This window comes from Chiroxiphia lanceolata, chromosome 2, assembly GCF_009829145.1.
Source record: "Chiroxiphia lanceolata isolate bChiLan1 chromosome 2, bChiLan1.pri, whole genome shotgun sequence".
NCBI lineage: Eukaryota > Metazoa > Chordata > Aves > Passeriformes > Pipridae > Chiroxiphia > Chiroxiphia lanceolata.
In genome coordinates, this window is record NC_045638.1 from 70,365,806 (window position 1) to 70,387,143 (window position 21,338).

The following is a 21,338-nucleotide window of genomic DNA, read 5'->3' on the forward strand; positions in this document are numbered from 1 at the left end:
AAACAAAACAGAAATTTTTTAAGCACATGCATTAATCCTAAAAATAAATCCCAGAATTTAAAGCTGACATGTACTGGTAAATGCACTAAAGCAATAACCTGTTCTTTTTATACTTTCAGAAGTAAAGATAAAATAGAAAAACAAAGCCATTCCAAACAAAGCTTAGTAGTCTTCACTGACATTACCAAGAGAAAACCTCTTCCTGGTAAATGAGGGCTTACTTTTAGTTGCACATCTAAGACTGATGCTCACTGAAGTCAGTGCCTATATTTAACAGCTCCTCCTTACCAGTTTCCCCAAAAACAGGAAAGTAATATAAAGCAACATTCAGAGTCACTAAAAAAGAAAGATTCTGAACAGATTGTGGCAGAAAGTACGATTCTGTCCTTGTATCAAGCAGTCACCTGTGAACCACCATCGCAGTCTCTTCATTGTACCATGCAAAGATTCTTAGCCTGTTGTCTGAGATAGCAAAGAAAAAAACCCTAGAATTTTAGTTCATGAGCAGAAAGGGTGAAGAATAAAATGTAAAGAAGCTAACATAAAATATTTAGAAAACAGACCCCCCTCCCCAACATTCCAATCTCTCCATTTCTCTAATTGGGTTATTGCTTTATCATTGTTTCCTTCCTTTCCCAGCACACATTCTCCATGCTCTAGTTGCTACATCCTTTCTCCAATTTCTATATCACAATTATTTTCCAAAAATTTTCGGATGAAAATACAATTCAGCCCTTGCGGCACCACTGCAGAGTTGATTAATACACAGAAGAAGGAAAAGTCTCCAATACACAAGAATATATAGTATTTTAATAGCTAAAAGTCTCTAACAAAATGTAGTTCCCACAATTTTTATTCAGCTTTGCAATTTAAAAAACCCCAGCATATTCAATTTACAAGGCAACAGTAAAAAAGGGCAGGTTTTGGTTGGTTTTTTTTAAATATGCCTCATCCATAAAAGCAAGAAAACTTCATTTTAGCATAATAAAAAGCAAACACAAGATGCACTACCACACAAGGGTATTTCTTTACCTGTGTATGTTTGGTTCTTTATAATTGTCCAAATGGAAAACAAAAAAAAAAGATTTGCAAGAGAGATGGAGAATACTGACTGAAATTTAAAAAACGCTGTAGAACCATAGGCTTCTAAACAGCAGTGGGAACAGATTAACATTTTCTGATAATATAAGATAAAAAAGTCTTTGACCTGCCTACTGATAGAATTAAGTCAGGTGATTGAAGTCAAAAGACTACAAGGATTCATGCCTCAAATATCTGTTTTACTCAGAGCCACTACAGAAGGTGACTAAAAATCACAATTCTTGAGTATCCCAAGGATACTCAATGCTTACATAAAATACTAGCATCCTTGTAATTCCTCTTCCCTTATTCTAATCAAGATATGAGGGTAATTGACAGTCTTTTTACAAAATTGTACAGCTGTTCCATGTCCCAGAAAAGAGAAGGCTCTGCATGCTGGATTTCTCTTTATCATTGTGAGGAAAAAAAAAGAAAGAAAAAAAAAGGCACTTCCACCCACAGCTTTTGTTTTACGTTATTCAGCTAGAGCGGTAACTGCTCAGGAAATAAAAGGCACAAATATCTATAACAAGAAATGTACACCACTTTCAATTCTTGTTCTGATCCTTCTTGACTTCACAGTTTACCTTCATCAAAACAAAGAAAATTACTTCACCTGGGTAAGAGGGAACTCTGGATCATGAGCAAGATCCGATTTACATATAAAACAAGTCTAAACAGCAGACCTAGCACAGTAGAGTTCCAAAAGGCAGATCTGTTTTGATTCACATTAATTACAGTTTTAGCTTGTGTCTTTCACACATCAGTTCACTTCAGAACGTAATGCTTCCCAAGATAAATGCTGGAAGTAGATATTTGCAATGCATTCTATCCAAAAAAACCTTCAAAGAGGAAAACAGTCTAGAGCACAACTGGCTAAGGAATGTTACCTATTTTTTCATGCCTCACATACTTGATTTAATTGTGCCAACAGTCACGACCATCAAATATCCACAGGCCCAACCTTCTGAAAATAACAATATAAAGAAGTCTTAAAAGCACATGATAAAGTTTTCTTCTCATTTCCAGCTTCAAGATAAAGAAGAAAACAAGAAAAGTGGCACTGCCTTAGTTGAAATGAAACAAGAGCAACCCAGGCCACTACCAAGTAGGTTCAAAGATCTTTACAGAATGCCAAACTTATCCTTCTGACTAATTCAACAGCCACAAAACCACTTAAAACTTCCTTCTCCTGAAAGAGACATTTTAAAAGGATAACAATTTAACAAATTTCTTCTCTGTGTTCAATAAACTCTTCTATGTTACTCTCTCTTAATCTTTCTATACGTTTGGAAAGGAAATTGACATGTATTTCAAGATCTTTTAATGATTTAAGAAAGCCCTCATGATGGGGACAATAATCTTAATCAGGATGCCTCTAAAGCATTTAGGCACCAGTGGGCATAAGCTTTGAGAGTTCTGAACAGGGTAGAAACTAAGCAATCAGCTGGCAACACTTTAAAGTAATCATGAGTAATTACTACACTTTTGAAGGAAAAAAACAGCAATAAGTACTGATTTGTAAGGACAAAGCAAAGAACCACTCACGAAAGGCAGAACACAGATCTTCTGCAGACAACTGAGGTTACATTTAACATGTTAAACAGATTTTCCCCTGAAACCTCTGGTTTTCTTTCAGAAAAGGAAGTTAATAAACGCAGGAGAACACTTTTTTTTCCTTAAAGCTTAGGAAGCCTCCAGCAATAAAATCGGAATACTGGCTATCTTGGTCAACCATAAGATCTTTCCTTAGTCTCAATTCTACCATGATTTTTATGTATATATTGCTAGTATTCAAGCTTTTTACACTTCTGGAAGACATTAACAATTTCACCAATTTATTTTTCATACCTGCTTTTCTCTAGAATGTTTGATAACTTCTACTTTTTGACACAATAAGCAGCAGTAACCTCTCTGACAGAATGGTACAGACATTTTTGTGTTTATATAGACAATACTCTCCAAAACAAGTGAGACTGAAAATATTGTACTCATCCTTTAAATGAGGGTAAAAGGAGGGCAACTGAAAACAAATGCATGTCCCTTATTGTTTCTTTAAAAAGATGACTAGCTAGTGTCAATCCAGCCCTTGTTTTATAACTTGAGGAGGAAAATCAAACGTAAAGTCTGTATCTAGTGCAAAAACATACATTTTAACATATTATTTTCTTGGAATTGAAAAAGGTCTTCAGTTTTATTCTTATTATCAATGCACAGCAGCAGAATTAGTATCCAAGAGCACCTGACAAAACAGTTCTAACAGATTCTCTAGTTCTGCTGGGGAAGGTAAACAGGATTCTAAGGATGGTTGACAAAGAAAAGATCAGTTGAAGTGTTGCCAAGACGGTTAACACTAATTATAAAGCAAATTTATAGGAGAGGCAGTTAGGAATTTAATTGTCAATATCACTTCTTCTAAGACATAAGCATGTAAAGCATGTGGGATGTGCAATGTGGGGATTCCCTGTAGTACTCCTGAGGTTGAAAATGGAACGCTGGTAAATGAAGTACAATTTGCCTTCTAACACACTGCACAAACACAAAATTGTTTGTAGGTCTTCCATAAAAGCTTTATAATATAAAAAGACCATTAAAGGGGAAAGGAAAACTATTAATTTTTCTTGCCTTTTCATACTGACTAACTCTCCCTTGCTTCTGGGTCTTATCTGGGTTTAGGTCATTTATTTCATTCCCTGATAACATAACCCCATCAAAAGAATTTTAGCAGAGTTTATAGAAAGAAGAGAAGGCACAAAGGAAAAAAATAATTCAGCATCAAACTAAGAGTTGAACACACTATCAGACAAGTCAAGCTTGCCATTCTATTGACTTATCTGATAGCTGTACTACTCAAGCAAGCCTGTGCACACTCCAACGTGCCTCTTTTGTGATATTAGTGTCAGTTGTTCTCATTCAGGTTGGTCTGAATGAAAAGCCATCAGTATGGCTTTTATTCTGGCCAAGTGAGATGGATGACAAACTCAAGGGACATAGAGTAGTTTAGACTACTTCAGTGACTACCAATTATGGTAGACAGACATTTGATGATACATTATGTGCGCAGTATATGCTCCTATGCCTGAGTTTTTGTAGCCATCCTGCTGGCACCATTGTTTATTACACTTACTACTCAGGACTAAGGACCACGTCTATTTTTCCTCTTTGAAGAAATAGTCTTGGTTTTAAGACATAACAGCATTGAACTAACCTTTGGTAAACTGCTCAACTAACTACTCCATCTCTTAAAAATATTAATATAATTTTTGCATCAAGCTGTCTAATGTGAATTTTAGCCACTGGGCTTTAGCATCCAGGAGCTGCTTGAACCTTCTGTTCCCAATACATACTACAGACCACTCCTTAGATAAATTATAAAGACTAAACTACTCAAGTCTCAGTCTTGTGTTACCAATATAACTATTTTCTACAATACAAGGCTACCACACATTCCCTCTCAAGCACAACCTTCCTTCTGGTTGTATTAAAATACACCACTTGCTGTGTCACTTTCTAGAGACAAAATGGTTTCATCTCCAACAATCTCTCAGTCTGACAGATCTATCTTCCTTCTACTCCATCAAAAGTATTTTGGTCCCTAGGAAATCTGGGGATGCCCCCACTGACCATTACACCAACACTTGCCATAGCCCATTCAATTTCCCTTTTCCACAGCCTGTGCAGTTGAACAGCTAGGTCAGCTAAGACATAGTTCTTTTTTATGGTGGACCTATCCCTAAGGTCTTCGTAGTTTTGTGCTCAGTGGACACGAGTGGAAAAATTCGCCACTCTGAATTCATTACACTTGTCCAACATGACATCAGTAGAAACAGAAAGTAGTTAGAGGACCAAAGTTTTAAATAAACTACTATTTGAAGATTTTGAGAGGAAACAGAAAACTACTAGAAACTCTTTACATTAGTATGAAAAAAGAAGAAAAAAGGTACTCAGGATACAGTATGAAGTTATGTAACTATTTCAGTTCAAAAGTAAGCTATAAATGAGCATCATATCCAAAGAGACACTTTAATGAAAACAAAAGCAGAAGAAAATGCAACCCCCCAAATATATTAACCTATTAAAATATTCAGTCAATATCTTCAAATCCTAAAAACTATGAAACAGAATTGTTTCAATGCTACAGACAATCTAACAGGATGCAAATTCTTCAACCTCAAAATGAACTTATTAAACATGAATCATAGAAATAATACAATTAAATCAAGTTAAGCACAGGTAACACAATGAAACAACAGACTGTTCATAATGAGAAACACAAACTGAAGCATTTTGCACAGTTTTGCTTTTGTTTCTTGTATTCCAAGCTTTACTTCACAAATCTGAATATTAGCCACACAAATTTCAGTCTGGACCTGGTACAAAAGTACTAGGCCCCTTGAAGGACACAGCTAAAGCACTTCCAGTGAGGAAAACAATTACTGATCTATACTAAGCATTTAATCTTTCATTGTCAATAGAAAAATAATTTATGTGCTATTTATTTCCTGAAATTGATGACTTGTGGTAAAAGCATGCTAGCAGGCGTTCCAAAGGAACTCTCAGTTAATATCCTCTTAACCTTACACTTTCAGAAACTACAGTAGTTAGGACTTTCTGAACACACTTTAAAAAAAAAAAAAAGGCAAGCTGTTAGAACTGTCCAAATGCAGCTAAATACACATTTCCTAGATAATTCTCCAGAATCTTTTTTGTCATACAGAACATATGTATAAGTCATCTTGTAAGTTATCTTCTACACTGTAGGCCTAAGAGGGTTTGTAGGACACAGACAGTTTTCTGAACTAGGAAATCAGACTTCCATGATTTTTAAACATCTAAACTATCACAACACAAGCACAGTTCTGAAGTTCTTCCTTTAGTTCATCTATTGGACGCTTTTGTTTTTTTTGAGAAGACACTACTCATTAAGGTAAGACAGCAATCCCTTGGGCTCTTCAGATACCACCATTTCTGCCCATATTCTATGGCTGCATCAAACATATCAGTGTGCTTTCAGTAATGCCAAGCCAACATTCTGAAATGCAACAGAGCCAATTACAAATCAGCAGTTGTGACAACTTTTTCCCTCCCACATTACTTGAGCTGTTGATACAGCACTACATGAATTACAACTTTCCAAGGATATATGTAACTTTTATATCCAGTTCTACTGGTATGACTGTATATAAAAAACCTGTGTTTAAATTCATATGACATTAAACCTTTAGATTACTATGACCACTGATACTTTGCTTACAGTGTGTCAGAGCAATGAAATTCTACTGAATTTCCTGGCTATTAAAAATAGCCTGCTAAAAGAAATCTAAACATTATGAAGACATTTGCTACAGCTATTCTCTTAATGAGATCTACATATCCGAATATATACATCCAATAAATCACAATTACAAAAAAAAAAAAAAAACCAAACCCAACCAAACCAAACCAAACCAAAAACCCCAAACAAACAAAAAAAAAACAACACCAAAATTTAAGCCACTATTAAGTCTTACCTTATGTGCCGGCACTAGATTAACTAACACTGTATCCAAAAGTTCCTGCGACACAGTATCTCCCTCACAAATGATAGAGCTCATTAGATCAACCATGTGCATGTGTACTTTTTGGTTATGACCATTGCTGAAATTAAAAACAAGAATTCTTAGTGCACTATCTATATAAAGTACAAGTTCCACTCAGAGCACTCCCTGTGGTGATTTCAACAAGGAACCGAATAAGCAAATCACAAGTTTTCTTAGAAGTCAAAATACTTCAGTTCCTCAGTTGTATGCACCAGTTTCCAAAATGTTCTTTAATTTTATGCTCTCCTCATTTACTACTACAGTAAGAGTAAGAGGACTGTATCCGTCCCCACCATGAAAAGACAGCGTATTAACACATCCCTCCCCTCTACTCAGCTGGAGTGCTGTGCCCAGATCTGGGTTTCCCAGCACAAGAGGGACACATATATCCTGGAGGCAGTCGAGGAAACGGTCATAAAGATGATTAAGGCAGCGGAGCAGCTCTCATGCAAGGAGGCACTGAGAGAGTTGACATCTATTTTAGCCTTGAGAAGAGATGACTTAGGGAGGAACTGATCATTATGTTTAAATACCTGATGTTAGGCAGAAAGGGTAAGACTGTCTTGACACCACACACTCAGTGGTGATCAATGACAGAACAAGAGCCAATGGACACCAAGATAAATACAGAACATATCGTTTAAACACAGGAAACTTTTTAAATATAAGGGTGATTGAGCACTACAAGGTTGCCCAGAGAGGGCATGGACTCTCCATCCTTGGAGATGCTCAAAACCCAGCTGGCTACAGTTCTGGCAATCTGCTAGAGCTAATCTGGTTTGAGCAAGGGGCACAGACTGGACTATCTCTAGCAGTATGTTTCAGGTCCACTACTTTCTGACTCATGTTTTTACAGCAACAATCCTCTAAATTCCTTAGAATTACATATCACACTATTCAATTTCAAGAATAGAATAAAATAAAGGTAGTAAATGACAATTAAAGTGTCTTGGGGGAAAAAATTATTTGCAGTGTTTTTTTTTTTAATTATGTCAAGCAAAACTGACATCTTATTGTATTTATATTGCTACGTTTAGTTACACAGAATTACAAAACTAAGCTCATTAATGCTAAAAGTCACACCGAACAACTATCTCAGAGCAACTGACCTCAATCATGAAACAATATATTGTAATTGGGGGTGACAATACTTACTTTATTACTGAAAACAGCGTTCTGTACAACTGTGTAAAAATCTCATTGCTGTCTTCTAATTCAAAACATATGTTATAAGACTTGACCCAAGCAATGTTCTGTGTTGGAAAAGGAAAAAAAATAAAAGGAGCAGTTAATACAAATAATACATTGAAAAATTACATCTAACAGTTATTATGAAATAAGTTATGAAGCTCACCTCAAGCAAATAAAATATCGATTAAACTGGGGGCTTTTTGTATCTTCTAAACCTTAAGTTGCCTGTTATAAACATAAATATATCCTGAAAAGAAAAAAATTATAGTTATTTAGTCAACTGCAATTAAACTTTCAAAATTAAAATAATTTTTTTTTAACTTACTAGTATTATTTATCACTACAAAATACACAGCAATGACGGACACATCATTTCATTGTCCAAAGAAGATCATCTGCAAAAACACCATGGAAAATGTCAACGAGTAATTTTAAAATACTTCATGTTTCTTTAAAGGGTTTAAAAAGCAATCTTTTAGTAAGGAAGCAAAAGTTTTCCTTTTCCAAAGAAAAGCACCCAGCTCGACAAACAGAGCTGCAACTGGCTGACATGCTGCGGAGTCAAGAACTTATTATTCAGCAGGACAAGGAATTTTACATTTTTACTTCATACAGCAACAGGTTTCAAAAGAAGGGGGAAAAAGCAGTAGGTAATTACAGCTTTCCTAAAAGTATTATTATATGTTCACACTGTATTGTTTGTGCATTTGTCAGTCATCATGATACTGACATAGATCACATCTCTTGCAAAAAACTAATAAGCAAAGTTCCTCTGGCTTTCTCTATCACCTTTCAGCACCAGAAGACTCCTTCAGAAAAAGTCTCACACAAAGTAAATTGAAGCAGTTGATAAGCAACAAATAATCGATTACAAACAGAATGGAAACACACAGGAAGGTGTCTTTTTAAAATACTTCTTTACATTCAGATTATAACAGTTGGAAATCCACAATTACTATATTAAATCAAAATATTTAAAAATACGTACATCAGAAACACTGTTCACAGCCTCAACTGTATCTATAATATTTCATCTAAGAATCTAGGTGTAAATCAAATAAGTTCCAAAAGGTGTAAAGTTGCCAAAATAGATACATGAAAGCCTTATTGTTAACCCTGAAAAAACTATCCTAGAAATAGTCGATAAAGCTTTTCTATAACATTTTCAAAAGGACCATTTCACCTCAGTCCCTCAAGACAAATGAGACAGACAAAAGATAAGAATGGGGTTCCTTTCTTTCTAACACTACAACCACAAAATCTAGCCTTAATCATTAAGGTGAGCACTTACTGTGGTTCTAGGTAAAAACAAGAATTAGATGACATCTGACATCATCACCTCTCGGCAAAAAAACACAGCAAGCACACGGTTCAGAGGTAACAGCTACATTAATGTTTTAATTTGAATCAAGATTGTGATTTTGAAGTGTAAAGGATGATCAGAAGGATCACTGTTTGGTTCACATTTCAGATAACTTACAGAGCACACACCAGTTCAAAGGACACATCTAATGGTCTCCAACCACTCACAAACTCACAGTCCACAGGCAAAAGCCCATCTGAAGAATCCTTCCCTTAAAAACTAGTGACTTAACAAATAGCAAGCCATCAGTGCCCACCCAAAATGAGTGCTGTCTTCTGGAAAACTAGTACACTGGATGGTTCTTTATCTCAATAAGTTCATTTAACAAAATATCTTTACTTTTTATCCTGCAGCTCAGTATGGAACACTTAGCTACTAAATGTGATTCCCAGACCCTACTCATTTTCCAGATTTTTGTAAAGTTCTCAAAACTGTGTTGTATATAGACTACATACAGTAATGACTCGCATACATGTACAATAAGTCCAACATGTGAACACTTCAAATAACAGCATCATTTGAAAAAGTAATCATTTATTTCTTAACTATTTTTTCCAATTTTGTTTTAAAGAAAGCAAGGCAAACTCAGAAGTACTCACTAAATTTTTAATATCTCACTTATTATGATCCAACATTTTTCCCCTTTTAAGCATACATATATACTATTTGAAATGCATTTATAAATTCAAAAGACAGGTTAAAATAAACTTTGGCTACAGCTAAGAAGTTGCAACACTTTCACAATGATAAGTTTTCACATCAGACTCCATAAAGCAAGTCTACATTAGAATTCACACTCTTAAACCAAAAGTGCTTATACTTCAACTTTAGAGAAAACATTTTATGTTTTTTGTGGATTGCTGTCTTGATGACCATTAACCACATAAGGGCTTCAGTAAGCATCAGTCATGGTTCTCACCAGAGAATACATTCAGAGTGTTGAAGTTCTGCTACCATATATACCCTTAAACATCTCCATTTCAGCAGTCTGGCACAGTCCTTTTGTTCAAGTCATTTTCAATGGACACATATCAGTGGTTAGATTATCTTCCCACCAAAAGATTAGATTTGGGCTGTAGGCTTTCCACAGCTGAGGACTCAAGATAGAAGTTTCCAGATCCCAGAATCCTGCTCCAGTTCCGTTTTTAGCCTACTCATGCCATTTCCTGTCCCTGTTATCAAAGCTCTTTCAATGTTCAGAAGGAACGTAAGATTTACACTGATGATATACATAAAAGAGAGAAACCTGAAATTATGATCCCTTTCCTCAGAATCTCACTTGCATGACATGTAAGCTACAAAGTGATCCAAGGAGTCTGAAGTAAGGGCAAAAAACTTGAACCTTAAGTTTTCTCCTCTCAAGAATTTAATCCTTTTCAGCACTCCCCTTTGCCATTTTTAACTTTGGTGCTAAACATACGAAAAAAAAGGCTCAAAGGTGCAGTATGGATATGATATTAAATACTGGGTAAAAACAGTACCAAGATATAACCCAAGAGGAAGCATTCTTCCTCTTACCTCTGTCATAAAGTGGAGGGAACTCTTCGACATTTCTACCAGAGCTTGTCCTGCAACCACAAAAGCTGTGTTCAGAGGAAATGGGTTTGCAAAAAACCTACCTCAACAGCCCTAGGCAAAAGTTCCTATTGTTCAGCTTTTCTTTATTTCTCACAATGTGTTTAGAAAACAGCATCAAGAAACTGAATTCTGAAATCTGCACAGATTACAGAACTCAATGCTGGCAGTGGAAGTTCCCAGTCCATTCAGAGTTGTAGTATGCTTATACTCTTAACGAGGAACTTAGTCCAACTCAGAGAAACAAGAACTCTAAGCCTAACAAGCAAATGATAACATACTCAAAACTGAAGTAGAAATCAGGATGCCTGAAAACCAGACATAAATACAGCACAGCAGAGAAAGCTAACATTTGACTCCAGTTGAAGATGGTGTAATCAATAAGTAAGGTAAATAGATGTTGTACCTCTGATTACACACTAATTTAGAATTGAAAACAGAGCTAACAAAAATCCCAAGGTATGTCTCCAGTACGTCTGTTAACAGAAGAGGTACTACAGTTGAAACTGAACTGTTTGCCCTACTTAGGAAGCACTGCTGGTGCAACCACTAGATGAGAAATTGAGTGATTTCCTCTTAAGTGATAATAGATATACCTTCCACCACAACCATCTTTTTTTTATCCTGCTGTGGAATGAACAAAGACCAAACAAACAAACAAAAAAACCCAGAAAAGCCCACACGCACTCTTAAATCGGAGACCAAAAAAGACACATTTTTTCAGCGTTATTTTCACCTGGTTTTTTATAGATTTTCTCTAAAACTCACTTCATCACTCTAGAATCTGACTGTGCATGGGAAAGAGTTTGCTTTTGAGAGTTGGAAACAAAGTTAGATTACTCAAAAAAAATAAAAAAAAACACAAAAGAATCTAAAATTTCTTTTTTCTGAAACAAATGGGGAAGATCTGTACTGCCTTTTCAAACCTGGTATTTCTCTATCAGCCATCTCCATCTAGTGGGATCAGTGATATTTGTAATTGGAGAATTTTCCAAGTCACATCAGAAATCATTATCCTCTGTACAAAAGTACTTTGTCTTTCTTTCAATAGACCCTTTATCTACAAAAATAGAAGTACTCATATCTTGGTAGTTTACTTGGAAACCTAGGGGTATTTTCACAGTTGAAGCATTAGCTATCTTGCAAGAGACTGTGATAAAAGGTATAGGCATATCAGTATTTCTAAAGTAACAGACCACTACCTGCAAATCCCAATGACAGTTCAATAAAATATTTATTTTCAATACAAATCCAAAACTCTACAAGTTATTGGAAGATGCACTGTATAACCCTTATCTCACGAACAATTGACTTGACCAAACAATCATATCCCAAAATCAAGTGAAAACTTTGAATTGTTTAGGTTTAACCAGAAATAAAGGGAGGAGAGAAAAAAAGTTATAATCAATTATATTAATCATTCAGTTTAAAAACCTGGTGTGGAAAAAGAGATTAATTTACCTTTAGTTTATCCGGTGAAGTGTATGGAGCTTCAGGGGCATAAATTCTGAAAATATCAGCAAGACAGCATGCTACCAACAAACGTACATCCTTATCGGGGTGTTTGAGGAAAAAATCTGAAGCCAGATGTAATGCAAGATTTAGGTAGAGCTCCTTTTCTTCTTCAGAGTCCTGGTCCATATCCATGAAAGTTTTCACAACCATCTAAATAAGACAGATACACACTGGTACATAAAATGAAATACTCTGTGTAACAGGGTCCTTACTAAAAGTTCCTTTTCTAGTTTTGTGCAACTTCTATCAGAAGCATTATCAGCAATGCAGCAGTACTTACCTGAGTAACCAGTGTCTTATTTTTCAGGGTATGGGAAGGACCCAGTCAAGTCCTCTATCAACTGCCCCAACAACACACAGTCTCGGTAGAGCTACTGAAAGCCGAGCTGTAGACTTCCCAGATCTTTTTGAGAAACCATATAAGCAAGTTGGACAATTAAAAAAAATACAGCAATATTTACTGTTACAGCTATTCACTTAAAATTCAGAAAACAGCAAAACTTTACTCAAATATTTGTTTCTCCCTAAACTATTTAGTTATGATTTTTTTCCTTCTCCTCTCTTTCAATTTCAGGTTTTCTATTACTGCTCTAAGGACAAGTCTATCCCTCTGTGCTGTCCAGAAGCAGAGTGCACACTTTCAGCAAAAGCATATATAAATCCAGGCAGCCCAGCAGCATGGATGTTGTCCAACAGAACTAAAATGCCCACTTGTACTATTAGGATCCAGTAGATGAAGTTATGGAAGAAGAGAAAAAAGACTCCGGGGCACCAAATATTTAACATGCTAAATAAAAGCATGAAAAGCTTATAATTACGAACTGCTAGTAAGCGAGAATTCTTGTATTTAAAAAACTGTCTGAAGGGGAAAAATTTATTGAAAAAACAAAGTAATTACGCTCCTCTCCAATTCCTTACTTGAATCACAGAGGCAGAGTTATTTTGAGGAGTTCAACTCTTGTTAAAATTAACTAAATGACAACAAAGATTACATTACACAATTCTGAAATTAAAGTCAAAACTCCCATCTATTTCACCAGTGCAGGAAGAGATATTTTTCCAAGAAAAATTACCTCAATGAAGTTCTTAAAAAAAATGCACCCAAGCCCCCAGAATCCTAAAACACTTGAAAATATTTTACTTTGCTATAGTTTGTTGTTTGGTTGGGGTTTCTTTTTCCCCAAAAAAAATTTACTGTAACTGGTCAGGGAGCAACAAATCCAACTTGAAAAAGAAAAGAACTTCTGCATAATTAGGATCACAGCAGCTGTCAAGTTTTCAAGCATATGAGAATCCTCTACTAAAAGGTACAGAAGATACGTAGCTTATGCAGACATATAACTTCCATTACAAGAAATCCCCGCCAGACACAAGATGAATCATTTGAAGTGCACTGGTGCCCTTACACACTATTAATTTACAAATCAGAATTGTTTTCATTTCTATGAAAAGTAATTAGATTTATGCAGTTAACAAAGTAATGAATAAATATTCAGGTGTCAAACTGTTCTTGCAACATGTAAGGGTTTTGTCTATTCTAGAAATGAACCTCCAGTCTTTCTTTCCAAACATGAACATCCATATTCATCAGCACAAAGATCAGTAATCTTATCTCCAGAGCAATCTGTTACAGTGTTTAAAGGGAAACATAGGAAAACAAGCTAGTCATCCTAGCATAGCTTTCCAGTTTCCTGCAAAGCAAGAGGATTCCTGAGCCTGAAATCACATCCAGACCACCATGATTAATACTCTTGGAGCTTCATCTTCCAGATGTGACCCATATTTCTAAAACCCATTCAATTTTTACTACATCATTCTACAGTAAATAAGCTTTGGAATTTACTTATATAAAACTTAAGGAAAAGTTTTAGAAAAGTTTTAGGCTGCTGGTCTAAAATTAATGTTTCATTAGATTATGACTTGGTTCTTGTGTATTAAAAAAAGTGGAAAAATGCTTTTCTCACACTATTCATCATTTCCAAGTGTTTATCACCTTCTGTCTGCCTCCAGTGCTAGTTCATGACTAACCATTTAGTTTCTATCTCCTTTCCAAACCTATTGTAAACTGGAGGTGTCAATAAGAAATGCATAAAATTTCTGAGGTAAGTTATGCTAATATAGAAATTCACTGTGCATATTTTCCATTTCATTCCCTGATTTCCCAGTAATTCGTATTTATATAAATATATTGTCATCAACAAACAGCAGCATTTCTGCTTGTGTAAATTAAAACAAAATCCATAGAAAAGTGCTTCTTCCCTAATACTTATATAAATTTGGCAGTCAGAGAAATCAAGAAGCTAACAGTTCACTTATTTATCAACTAGTGTTCTTTAGCACCTGCAACTGTGTTTATATTTAGGTCTATACACCTGTGGTGTAGCCTGCCTCATCCAATCCTTTAAAAAGGAAACACTGTGCAGTTTCCTGCCTGCCTGTGCACTGATGAATTCACAGGTAGAATAAACAACTGAAAAGAAATACAGGACATCCTATAAAGTACACTTCTCCTGTGAGACAAATCAAGATACCGGAAAGAAGAGACTAGACTGTCAAGGCCAAAAATGAAATTAAACTATAGGGTAAAAGTATTAGGAAAAACTGTGTGTAGCATTTCCACAAGCTGAAAAAAATATGCAACTGCTAACAAAGAACATCTTCTGTTAGGAATCGTTCATATGTAAATTTATAAATGTTGTCTTTTATTCAACATCATAGGATGCAGTACACTGACTAAAGTCTATCAGCCCAAATCCCAAAGCATAGACAGATTACTGGGGGGAGAGGAGAAGCAATCCTTGTGTTTTGGGATTTTATTGGGTTTTGTTCATTTATCAGTAGTTCCAACTGACTTAAAACTACTTCTTAAGAAAATAAACTCCAAATTAAGCTCTTCCATCTGTTAGAATACTTAAGGTTCCCTCTCCTACATCTGTTCCCTCCTGTTTCACAGGGCAAGCCCAAGTTGCAGGCATTCCTTCTGCACAATACAGGCCTGCCTTTTTGTGAGATTACATGGGTAGATAAAGAACTGCAGTAACATGATTAGCCCCGAAATACGTCCAACCTTCCTGCAGAGTTAGGCCAAATAAAGTGGTCAAGAAATTCAAGACAGAAATATATAGTATCATCAAAGACTACCTTCACCACAATACAGGGTAAAATAATGAGAGTAAAGAGCTTTATAATCAACCCAAAGGGTACAAAGGCATAAAAGCAAAGTATTCCGAGGCATCCAAATTATTTCCAAAATTATGACTCTCTTTTAGAGAAGAAAATACTGGAAAAACAATAAAAGTACTGACTTACTATAGGAGGTGAGATAAAGTTTAAGTGGTATTTGAAGTTAATATAGCTCATTTCTATTAGCGATTTTTTAATTCATTTAAACATCTTTGGACAAGCCAGTTCAGGAAAGTGGTAGGAAAAAAGGCACAACAGCCAACAAGTTCCTCCTTCCAAGCATAGAAAAATGAAAGCCCAAAGGAAAAAAACCAAAAACCTTTCAGATATAAGATATACTATACTATACCATTTACGAGAAACTTTAAACTGTAAACAATTACTTGCTTACTAACCTTTAGCCTTCTCACCATCTCTTCTTTAGATATTTTATCAGAGATTTCTTTGACTCCTGGAGGATATGTGATTTTTCCATCATTGGCTCTCGTCTTTGAATGAGCCATGATTTCACGGTTTTAAAACTGCGGAAAGAAATTAAGAAGACAATGTTGTTTAGCTAGTTCATGTTTACCTTATCCATCCCACTTTGACAAACAAAATCCAACTAGAAATATACTGACAAAGCCCATACAAATGAAAAAAAACCCAAAACCAGACAAAAGATTTTCACTGGTTTCAGTAATTTATAATGTGGCAAACAGCAATGGTTTTGATATCCATGTAGATCGTCCTATGACACAATAAAATTTCAAGAAGAATACAACAGAAAAAAGCTAAAAGTCCTCATTCCTGAATGTATTTGATCTTCACATGAGATGTAACAAATAATCTTATCATATCGTATGATCTGTTTCCACCACTTGGTAATAATAAATCCTAGTCAGATTGGATTTTTAAACTCTCCGAAAAGAGATATTTGAAGTGGACTTTGTGATCTATTTACTCGTTTGGAAAACACAATTTTCCCAAAAGCCTAAACAGCAGTGCTGTTGAAGTGTTACACATCACTAATTTTAATTTACCAATACTGCCAGACAAGCAGCTGATAGCGAATGAAAGCAGGGACAGAAAAAGAGCAGACAAAATAAGTCTTTATGCCATTAAAGCCAAGTTTTCAAGCAAAAGACTGCAGATAAGCAAGGGTATCTTCCTCCTAAATTCCAGCTAAGAAAAGAACTCAGTTACTTGGCTTCTCAATCCCTTTCAACTGTTGCAAATGCAGATTGCCACCTAATCCATTCTAAGTTATGCAAAGTTCCACTGTTGTAGAGAAGGAAGCTGAACAGAAAGCTTTACTTACATAAAAGCAATTAATATAAAAAATGGTGAAAAAAAATAAGAATGTGTTGGGACAAGTAGGATTAGAGAAAAAGATGGTACTAGGGTAGCTACAAATGAAGAATGTAACAAAGGAAACAAATTTCTTTGCCATTGCCTTGATATTTTTCTTTATTTATCTTAAGGTATGAATCTCTTCTAACAGTCATCACTGTCCTGAGCTGTGAATTCCCAGTCAGGCATTTTCTTAGTACGGACGTCCTATACTAGGATCTCTGGACACTTTGAACTTCTCAGAACTAAAACATCAAAAACAAGCATCAGCCGGAATCCACAAGAAGAAGTGGGCTAGCATCGTGTGCCATGACAGCCATAATTAAAACTTACTGGCCCCCAAGCCAAGGTCATTCTACATGGAAGGAGAACCAGAACTTGAAATATATTCGTCCACCCAACGCCCCCAAAAAATGTCAACATATTTTGTATTCTTCAGTCCATAGTTCACATCAACAACCAAAGTTACAGATTTTGCTTTATCTTCACTAATCTTTTACCAAACAAAAAGTTAATATTGACTTTTAAATAATTTTTTGTAAAGAATACATCCGGCACAACACATTTTTTTTTTTAAATGGGGAAAACATGAGTAGAATGAACATAATCAGATTTCATTCAACAGGTATGATAGGCAATGTACTTCGACAAGACACACAAAAGCCAACTCAGTTTCTGTCATCACCTACCTATATCCAACAATTGAAAAGTGCTACATACTTGCAGTTGTAGTAAAAACTGATAATGAGAAAGCTGGGAAGTAACAAAACTCATTGAAGTAACTTTTTGTAATACTCCCAGGAAAATATGATGTCACCTTTATCCCCATCATATTTTTTAATACACTGCCATGACAGTAAGCCTAAAACTCCTCAAAAGCACACAGGAGATGTAATCAAGCTCATTCGTCTTGTTGTTTGAGACCTACTCCATTCTAGGTTTCAGATGAGGTGATGTTATATATCATAGCTAAATTAACTTTAACAGCTCATCACAGCAGAAAGGAGTCTTGCTCTCCTCAATCTGAGAATGTATAAAAGCATCAGATGTTTTGTGGGACCAATCAAGCTCAACAAGTCAAAAAACAAGCCTAATTGTTTTTGAAAAGCGTGTGACAAGCATCAAAGCTAACTCAAGGGAAGCAATAGTAACTAAGGGAATTGAGGAACAAAACTCCACCATCCAGTGGTGGATAGCTGTCAGATCAGATCAACTGCAGTGGAAACTTGATTAGAACATGGTGATGTAGTCTCATTTGGAGTGCATTTTGAAATAATTCAAAGACTGAAACTCATACATTATAGTCCAGTTGAACTGCCCAGCTGATATATCCAACTGCCATGCAGCCAAGCTTTTAAGCTTGAATGGCATCCAAGGTCTGGGCTTGAATTTGAACATCTATATTGTGTTTATGTGGCAAGGTTTTGGTAGAGGGGGAGGCTGAAGGGATGGCCCCGTGGGAAGAGACCAGGGGTTGTCCCCATGGTCAAAAGAGCCATTTCCAGACAGCTCCAAAATGGACTCAACCCTTGCCAAACCTGAGCCCATCAGTGACAGTGGGCTCTGTGATAACATATTTTAAAAACTTGTTAAAATTCTGCATGGCAGTTACGGGAAAGAAAAGCAACTAAATGTGAAAAAACCCTTCAGACACTGAGGTTAGCCAAGGAGAAAAGTGATTTCCCTGTATTTATCTTGACCCATGAGCTTTTTCATCTTATTTCCTTCCCTGTTCCATTAAGCAAGGGGAGTGAGAGAGCAGCAGTGTTGGCACCTAGCAGCCAGCCAAGGTTATAGATAGAGTACAAAGCTTATCCCTCTCAGAAGTACAGAAAAAAACTAGGTAAGTCTTTATTTTCAAAAAAATTAATAAATCTAATCTTATAGGGCCAAAAATAATTTTAAAAGGCTCAATGAAATAGCCTATTACTTAGACCATAACAGATAAAGAACTATAAATATTTAAAACTTTCTATGTGATACAAATTCTCAGATCACTACTAAAAGTTAACAGTAAGCTTTACTAATGAAAAAAAAATCATTGAAAAGAAACAGTAGAAAACAAAACCTACCCTTCAAACAAGAGAAAATTCAATGATAAACTATCTCCTTGTACGACAGTTGTCACTTCAACCATTACCTAAATAAAACAATTTGTTTGTTACATCCCACTGCTAGAAGTTCCTGTTCTTCTAGGCTGCCAGCATAACTTTGTCAAAATAATCTTTGTCCAAATAAGTGAACACTTAAGCAGGATCTAGGATTTTTTTTTGGAGGAGGTTTGTTTTCAGCCTGATTCTAGCCAAATGCAAGTCTCCGTGATTTCACAGAAAAATTACAGCAGCTGTTTCAGCGAACTTCTCTCACAGAAAAAGAAGACAGTGACAGCTAAGAACAACAGCCTCAAGGCCAGCTGTACCTAGAACACACTGAGCATGTAAATCCATAAGCCAGTGAGGTGATATCCAATGACTGAATTTCAAAAAACTTTTAAAATTTGTTTCTAAAAATGCACTGTCTTCCTTTGGAATATGCTAGAAGACGACAAGCATTTTGAAAAAAGAAAACTCTTTGACAGCTTCTTTGAGGTTCAACAAGAGAGTCAGCTGAGAGAGTCAACTGAAATTTTAGTTGTTCTCCACAATGTTTTCAGAAATCCAGTATTATTCCATATATACAATGAAAAGATAAAGTGCACAAGTCTTACAAGATGTGTCTGAGGGAGCTGGGGGTGTTTAGCCTGGAGAAAAGCAGGTCCAGGAGGGACCTCATCACACTCTACAACTATCTGAAAGGAGGCTGTAGCAAGGTGGGGGTCAGTCTTTTCTCCCAGGTAACAAATAACAGGACAGAGGAAAGGGGAGGTTTAAATTGGATATCAGGAAAAAATTCATCACCAAAAGGGTGGTCAGGCATTGGAACAGGCTGCCCAGGGAAGTGGTAGAATCACCATCCCTGGAAGTGTTCCAAAGACATGTGAACAGATAAGTCTACTGGCCACTATATTATTAAAAGATTCAATATTCAGATGGTTTCTATATAGTACACAACTTTACCTAACTCCACATACACTACTTGCTCAACAGTATATACGGATTGTGATTATGCAAATAAAACATGGATTGGTGTCTTGCATATTAAGTACCTATGCAATATACTTAATAGGTCTATAAATATCATTACAGGATGTTAAGTAAACGATCTAAAAAGAGGACTTAAACCACACTCCATTTAACTGTATTTTGTTTGGTTGACAGTTTACATTGCCCGTGGTGATTTAATCAACTGAGTTAATCATTAAGCAAACTATGCCTTAACGTTCATGAAGTCATGTGTCAGCAGTATCTTTCCAGAGATCCGTACATGTGTTTAAATCCTAATCCTTCAGATAGTTTTGCAGAAATCTTATCCAAGTGATGAAGCAAGCTTTGGCAAATCAATCCTATATTCCTTGCAAGTCTGCCCCCTACCTTACTACCACCTCCTCTTTAAAATCCAGAATCCAAACATGAGGATTTAAAAGATCACCAGAAACAGTGACCAACCTAGAAAACTTCAACATCATTCTTATTTTTCAGAACTTTCAATGAATTACACATAATTCATTATATAGCTACATCTTGAGACCAGAATTTTTAAATTACGCATCCAAAATCTAAGAAAGTCTACATAAATTTGACCTATATTAATACACATACTTTTAAATCTATGTCTGCAAGACATGTTTCAATGAGCCACTGAGATTAACCCTTTCTTCATGTTCACAAAGCTGTTAGAAGCCTAAGTGAATTTATTAAATGGCTGGTACGGAAAAAAGTTGCAATGTGTAGAGAATTAAATATATGTGTTTTCACAGTTCACATCATTCCAATAAGAAAGTCTAGCCCCAAAAGGATTTCCAAATATTCATCAACATGTTCTCCATAATCAAGGAGTATCATGAGTGGCCTCTCACTGTCATAGGCCATTCTGTCAAAAATACAAAAACCGTTTAGGAGATGCAAGTACATTTTCCTAAATTGTCTCAGGGAATACTGCGAGGAAGTAAAATCTTTTCCATCTCATCAATCACAATACATATTTCACTCCAAAGCTCTATCCCTCCATCAGCATGCTGTTTGTCATTTCTTCTTATTATTTATATCTTTTTTTTTTTTTTTTTTTTTTTTTTTTTAGTTTTGCACCCTCAGTGGGTAACATCCTGGTACAAATAAATATAAACCACGACAAATATTTCGAGATCACTAACTTTGTTTCAACAGCACAGTACGCATGAAGAAATTGGCCCACTACAGATGTAATTTCCTCAAAAGATGCAACGAGATATTCTGAAGAGATTAGTCAGCAACTTACAGAGGTGGAAGAGGTAGGTATTTTTCTAGTTCATCAGGATTATTAATAAAAACCAAATAATTTAATGATTTAAGCAATTTACAGAATTTTTTTACATCCTGGCAAATTCCTGCTGGTGTATGGCTGATTGACAACAATTTTGATCAAGGTGAGAAGTGACTTAGCTG

The 21,338-nt window shown here is 35.6% G+C and overlaps 1 protein-coding gene across 6 annotated transcripts in view; it reads right to left on the reverse strand.

The window, feature by feature from the left end:
• PDS5B (PDS5 cohesin associated factor B) overlaps positions 1 to 21,338 on the reverse strand; it is a 103,784-nt gene that overhangs the window by 68,257 nt on the left and 14,189 nt on the right. For 3 of the 6 annotated variants that reach the window (XM_032679001.1, XM_032679000.1, XM_032679002.1), the window contains exons 1-5: positions 15,882 to 15,962; positions 12,250 to 12,453; positions 8,014 to 8,097; positions 7,815 to 7,912; positions 6,591 to 6,717 (exon numbers count right to left, since the gene is read on the reverse strand). In XM_032679001.1, the coding sequence (XP_032534892.1) occupies positions 6,591 to 6,692 (102 nt within the window). In that variant the 5' untranslated portion in view covers positions 6,693 to 6,717; positions 7,815 to 7,912; positions 8,014 to 8,097; positions 12,250 to 12,453; positions 15,882 to 15,962. Of the gene's footprint in view, positions 1 to 6,590; positions 6,718 to 7,814; positions 7,913 to 8,013; positions 8,098 to 10,731; positions 10,782 to 12,249; positions 12,454 to 15,881; positions 16,008 to 21,338 lie in introns of those variants that run through there. The other 3 variants (XM_032678997.1, XM_032678999.1, XM_032678998.1) reach the window with 2 other exon arrangements.